The following is a 6,223-nucleotide window of genomic DNA, read 5'->3' on the forward strand; positions in this document are numbered from 1 at the left end:
TTGCACGCCTCTCCCATGCGTGTGGCAAGCCAATGCCAGGGAGGAACATTCTTCTGATGTGAAGGCCACGTGTACACATTAGCCTCTGCCAGAATCGCCACACTGGATGGGACCTCTGTATCCTCCTGGACACTTGCTAACCCTGAAAACCCTCCCAGGTACCACTTGGATTATCTCCCTGGGAGGTCCCAGGCAAGAACACATAGCAAATGCCCACTATGTGGAGGGATGGCCTATGTGTGACCACAAATACAGTGATTCCTTTAGTCCCGCCCTTACCTTATAGTCACAGAGACTCTATATTTACCTTAGGCTTCACAAAACCAAGTTCAGTGCCTCAAAACCGTCCAGCACCAGACTCTGCTGTACCACCCAAGCCACTGAAAGAAGCCTTTGTCGAGTCTGGAATGTCCCATGGATCTGTAGTTGCTTCTGACACATACCACCAAGACAGGGCTTTGCACTAGACCTGCTGCAACCAAGTTCTATCTTTGCTACTCTCTGGCTCGGTAACACGGGGCCTCCAGTCACTTCATCTTCCTGTCTCAGTGTCCTCACCCACAAATAGGGCAGATGGTCAGGTATTTGGGTAGCTCAAAGTCCCTGGCATTGGCAAGCATACAATCAAAGAAACCCACTATGAGAAAGGAATTTTCCCCCTGTGCCATTTACTACCTGGTAACCTCTAGTGTGTGGTTTTACCACTTTGGCCTCAGTGCCTCTCCAGATGGCTGGGAGGATTAGTGGGGATACCCTGCTCAAAACACTCAGTGCTATGCCTAGCACAATCTGGGCACGAGGAGTCTGGTTGCCGTGGGAACTGCTGCTCCTAAGGCAGTGTTGGAAGATAAGGGTAAGAAACAGCCCCAGGAGTCACCTGCTGCACCTGTTCCAACTGGGTCAGCCAGAGCTGAATACCAGCCGTTGCCATGGCACTCAACACACTGGAAAACACCAGCTAGGAAACAGGGTGTTGCAAGGGTGGGGCCTAGGGCTGTTGTCAGTCTGACACCACCCATGCTGCCAACAGTCCAAAAAGCCATCCAGAGGTCCCTAGGGTTGGAAAGTTGTGCTGCCACATCTAAGCCCAGGATCTAAGCAGGTCCAGTCACCTCAGTCCCTACCCCAATTTATAAACAACAGGATCAAGGTAGTAGAGAGGTGGCCGAGGCTCCTGGAGTATAAAATAAATATGGGAGGGGTATGGGCAGAGGGAAAGGCAACATAGGAACCCTCATCTCCTTGGTAAAAGCCCACAGAAGCCAAAGCCACTTTAAAGTGGCGTGGGTTCCGACATCACGGCTCTCTGCAGCCACACCTGCTCAGCAGTACCCAAGTGTCCAGGATCTAAGCACTGAGATTTGGGCCTCAACGGCAGTCTCTTCCTCTTTAGTACCCCACCCACCCAAATGAGGCTTTATTCCAGATGGGAACCTGGGCTTGGCTGGGTTCAGAGAATCCGTGGCCTCTTGCCAGGCGGAAGAAGGGAAAACAGAGGTGAAATCCAGAGCATGTGTGCTAAGTAAGTCCTGGAACTTTCCAGACTTTCCAGGATGTGGGGGCAAGTTGAGGCAGGAGAAAAGCTGACAGGTAGGGTCACAGTGGCTGGCGAAGGGTCTAGGTAGACAGGTGAAACTTTAGCCTGGGCTTGGTACAAATTCCTTGGTACCGTGCTCAATCCCAGATCACTTAAGGACCTCTGCTGATTAAGGGGTGCCCCCCCTCCCGTGACCTGGGGTTGGGGAAGGCTGGGGCCGGGACCCTTTACAATACGGTAATCATGACTACTGTAGCCACTCCCCTGGTCATGCATGGTACACTCTCCATTCCCCTCACAACTGAAAGGTGAGCATTACTTCCCCATTGTACAGTAAAAGGAAACTGAGGGTCAGAGGCACAGTGTAGCAGCTAAAGTCACTCTCTCTGAGCCTCTGTTTTCACCTCTGTAAGAATGATCCCTGCTCCTCTACTCCTGCTCCGTGGCGTTCAGAGGTGCTAGTGAGACAGTGAGCAGAGCACCAGTAATTGCCAGCACGTGAGATCAGGGAGACTGGGTAATTCTCAGTGGCTGACCCCAGGCCCAATCACTGAGCACGACCCTCTGACACTGGGCCATGGCCGGTCCAGCCGGTCGTTAGGAAGGGTAACTTGCAGGGATTACAGACTTCACAGGCATCGGATTGCAGCCACCCCCGACCACAAAGGGCAGCCCTTGTCCAAATTCCTCAGATAAGCAGCCCTGAGCAGAACAGGAGGCCCAGTGCACAGAACAGGCACCCCACTCTATCCACAGATTCCAAAATCTGAATCAGAGCACAGAGCTTCCTTCTCTCCTTCCAACAGAATTCACCCAACAGGTCTCCCAACTGGCCAAGTCTGGTTGACAAATGCCTCTGGCAAAGTCTCTGGCAACCAATTTACTTCCTCTTTCTGGGGCTCATTATCCCAATCTGTCTAACACACCTCTGAGAACTCTGAATAGTGGGACAGGTCCAGCTAACTAGGCCCACAAGACCTAAGAAGCAAGGGACAGGCTAGGAGGGGGAAGCATCCCGGGAGCTGGGCCAGGGGCCTATCTACTGCAACTTCCCTTTACAAGGCTGATGGAGAAACCTGTATTAGGTCCAGTGTGCCGAAGAGGGAACAGGAACCCAGAGACTTCCTTTCCCCATGAGTTGGACTCTACGGACCTCTGCAGGCAGGTCAGGACTGTGTGACCGACCGCCATGAGCTCAACCTGCAAAAGGTGGACTGGGACCTCATTCAGCAATAAACTGGGAAGCTGGACCTACTAGGACGGTGACAGACACAAAATCAAACCCGATGGCTTCTTTCATAGAGGAAGGCAGTCTCCTGGCAAGGACATTTGCATTGCAAAGCAGTCCAGCTTTAGCCAGTGGAGGGCAGTCACTCAAGAGGGGGCTGGGCAACCCAAAATCCAGCCACCTCCCGCAATCAAATCCAGGGAGTGCCTGGAACTGGGCTTTCCCAGCCAAGGGGAGAGAGCCAGAGAGCCTGTGGCTGGCCCAATCTCTCAATCGTATGACAGCCACAGGGGCCAGCTTGGTGGCAAGGTGGCCTGGGACACCCTTACTTAATCCCTTAAAGTGAAAATCTCAGTCAGCTCTCTTCATACAAGTCTGTAAAACGGGTAACTTGAAGAGTGCACGCAGGGCCCTAAAAGATTTCTGGCTGGTCACCTGCAGACAAGTGCCAGGCACTCTGCCAGCTCACTCAGACCTAAGTCCTGCCTAGCGCAAATCTTTCCCCAGGCGGGCCCCTTGCCCATCCGTCCCTAGCTGAGTCTTCCACATTTGCCAAGTGGCTAGATCTCACTCATCAACGCTCCCCACCCTCCCCTGCAAACGCGAAAACCTCAATACCTACCTGGACGACAAGCTGACAAAATCCCCGCCATCCAGCAGCCGGACCTTGCAAAAGAGGACCCCGTTCACGAAGGGGACCGCAGTCAGCTCCTCCAAGGTGAAAGTGGTTTGAAATTTAAATTTCTTCTTCTTCATCAAAAAAGCCATGAGCAAGTTCCCTGAGTCTGAAGCCCGCAGGGCCAAAAAGAAAAAGAAAAGAAAAAAGAAAAAAAGAAGGGGATACTAGAAAACCCCAGGATTCCTTTCCCGACACCACACCCCCCTCCTCAAAAACACCAGAGCCGGATCCAGTCCAGATGGCGGCGGAGGCTGCGGGCAGGAGAGGATCTGAGTCCGGAGCCCCAGGTCCGAGGGATCAGTCCAGTGAGCCGGCTGCTCTCAGCCTCGGGGAACCCGGGCTCCACCGGCATGTAAACAGCGAGGTGCGGCCCCGGCAGCGGGGGCTGGCGTGGAGGGCGGCTCGCAAGCGAGCAGCAGCATCCCGAGCCGCGGGGCCCGGCGGACCGGTGAGACTGACGGAGACGGCCGGGCGAGCCGCTGGAGACCCGGGCGGCGGCCCCGCCTCCGCCCCGTTGGCTGCCGTGGGAGGTGCCCAGGCGACGCACACGCCTCCGCACCTGGCGCACCGCGGCCTGCGCAGGTGAGGCCCCGGGAAGCGGAAGCCACCTCGGCGACCGACCCGGCTCTGCAGGGACCGCTTCGGGAGGCTCTGCCGGGCGGGGAACGTGTGCCGGTCCGCCTCCCGCTCAGTCCTGGGACCTACGCCGCTCCTGCCCTGCCCGAGTCTCAGGCGCCTTCCGACCGGGCCGGATGGCTTCTGTCTCGGTTAGCACCGCTGGAGCACAGCGGCGCCGTCGCCCGGACCTCCGGACGCAGCCGGCTGAGCCCGACGCAGCTCGGCGCTGCTCGGAGAATGCCGAAGCCCCGGCGCGACCGCCCGCGGAGCCGCAGCCGAGAGCAGAAGGGGCGGGGCGCGCGAGGCTCACAGCCAACCTGCGATTGGACAGGCCGACTGTACGAACACGAATTTCTATTGGCTGGCGGTGGCGTGGGGCGGGGCTCGCGGAGGCAGGGCCAGTTGAGGGCGCTCGGATTGGAGCGCTCGCGGGGCTGGACCCGCCTCCTTGAGAAGCGCGGTGGGGGCGTGGGGGGGGGGACGGAGAGGCGGTGGGAGGTCGCGGGGTGTGGGGGCCGGCGCTGGAAAGAACGGGAGGAGAGCGCGAGCCCAAGAAAAGGAGAAACAATGACTAGGGGAAACAATCTGGAAACTAGGGCTAGAACGGCCTGCCCGGATCCCGCCAAGACCTGAGCTCAGTGAGCAATGAAGCAGGCTGAGGAGGTAGCACCCCGGTTCTCAGGAAAACAATCGCAGAGGTGTCTCAAGACCTATGCAGGTCTTGCTCGCCTCTAAAAATGACAAGCATCTGTCCTGGCGTTGCCGCTTTTGAAGATCCATTGAAGCCCGGCAACCTTGTGACTCGGCCTGCCTGGTTCCAGGCTGTTATCTAAGGCTTTTGTTTTCAGTTTCCCGATAATTATGGCAAAGGACACCTTGGGGACCTCGTACTCTCCAAACTATCGGCATTTTGTAATTCTTTTTATCCAGGCCGCAGTGTTTAGGAACTCTGTCCTGAATCAGGCAGGCACCCAGTGGAAAGACTGGATCAGAGAGTCTGCTGAAGAGCTCAAGTAGGGAGGTCGGAGGAGGCGTTTGCTTTTGGATTGGAACGGAAATTCAAAAGGTTCTGACACAAAGCCGGCCAAGCATCGGGGTACAGGCAGTGGCAGCCACTAGAGGCCTGCTGGCCCGGCAGCATGGTACTCAAAAAGTTTGTGGAGTACCCCTGGATGCATTCTAATTTGAGAGAACAGCAGATCAGGCTAGAATCTGGCCCAGTCTTGTAGACCAGAGCAAAGAAGGAGGCATCTCCTGGTTTTTTGAGCTAGATAGTGACTTGATTGTTCTGGCATCAGATAACTTGGAGGAAAGAAAATGGGGAATGGGTGAGTGAAAGGCCATTTTTGATTCGGGCAGGAGATAAGTTAAGGTCTGCTGGACTTCCCTGTGGAAGACTAAGGAGAGTTGGGCTGATTGGCTTTTGAGATGTAAATTCTCTGCAGGGCATCACGTTTGATACCATGCATGATATCATATTTGGACATGTGCATGAAGACTTCCTGAGCTTACATTTCAGAAGCATGGGTGGCAATCTCTGCTCCTCGTAATTGTCCCATAATGTGGACAGTCAGATTGGAGAAGAAACGAACCAATCCATCCAGTCCTCCTTGATGTAGCTAGGCATCTCCTTTTAGAGGTGAGGAAGTAGAGGCCTGAAGGCTTTGTCTTTTTAAAAATAAATTACGTTTGTTGATGTGATTGGGCACATGGGACACAGTACAGTGAAGGGCAGAGAATAACTTAAGTTCTTCCCTTCTACCACGTGGGTCCTAGGGATTAAATTCAGGTCATCTGACTTGGCAGCAAGCACTTTTACCTATTGAGTCTTCTTGCCAGCTCCGACTGTGTTTAGTTTTTGTCTTTAGCCCAGGCTGGCCTCAAACTGCCTGTGGCTGGGGATGGTCCTTCTGCCTTTACTAAGCTTTAGGATTACAGGCTTATTACTTCCACACCAGGCTTGGCCTGAAGGGTTTAAATTCTTTGGCTGGGCTCTCAACCTTTCCCCGTAAGGCCTGTTCCCTAAGGGAAGAGCCTGTGGCCCCTGATGAGATATCTAAGAAGTCAGCCAAGAGTGTCTGGAGGCCTAACTGGATCCTTAGTTTCAACTGTGTAACCTCAGGCCTCTCCAACAATTTGCCCAATTTGCCGCCAGGCCTGG

The 6,223-nt window shown here is 54.8% G+C and overlaps 1 protein-coding gene across 1 annotated transcript in view; it reads right to left on the bottom strand.

Annotated features, from left to right (window-relative positions):
* Window positions 1-4,420, bottom strand: part of Eeig1 (estrogen-induced osteoclastogenesis regulator 1) — a 34,807-nt gene extending 30,387 nt beyond the window's left edge. Inside the window, exon 1 of the mRNA XM_021183196.3 lies at window positions 3,388-4,420. Coding sequence (XP_021038855.1) covers window positions 3,388-3,533 — 146 coding nt within the window. The 5' untranslated portion in view covers window positions 3,534-4,420. The remainder of the gene's footprint in view (window positions 1-3,387) is intronic.
* Between the last annotated feature and the right edge of the window lie 1,803 nt (window positions 4,421-6,223).

Source organism: Mus caroli, unplaced genomic scaffold (assembly GCF_978045245.1).
Source record: "Mus caroli unplaced genomic scaffold, Mus_caroli_1 scaffold_2, whole genome shotgun sequence".
In the NCBI taxonomy this organism is placed as follows: domain Eukaryota; kingdom Metazoa; phylum Chordata; class Mammalia; order Rodentia; family Muridae; genus Mus; species Mus caroli.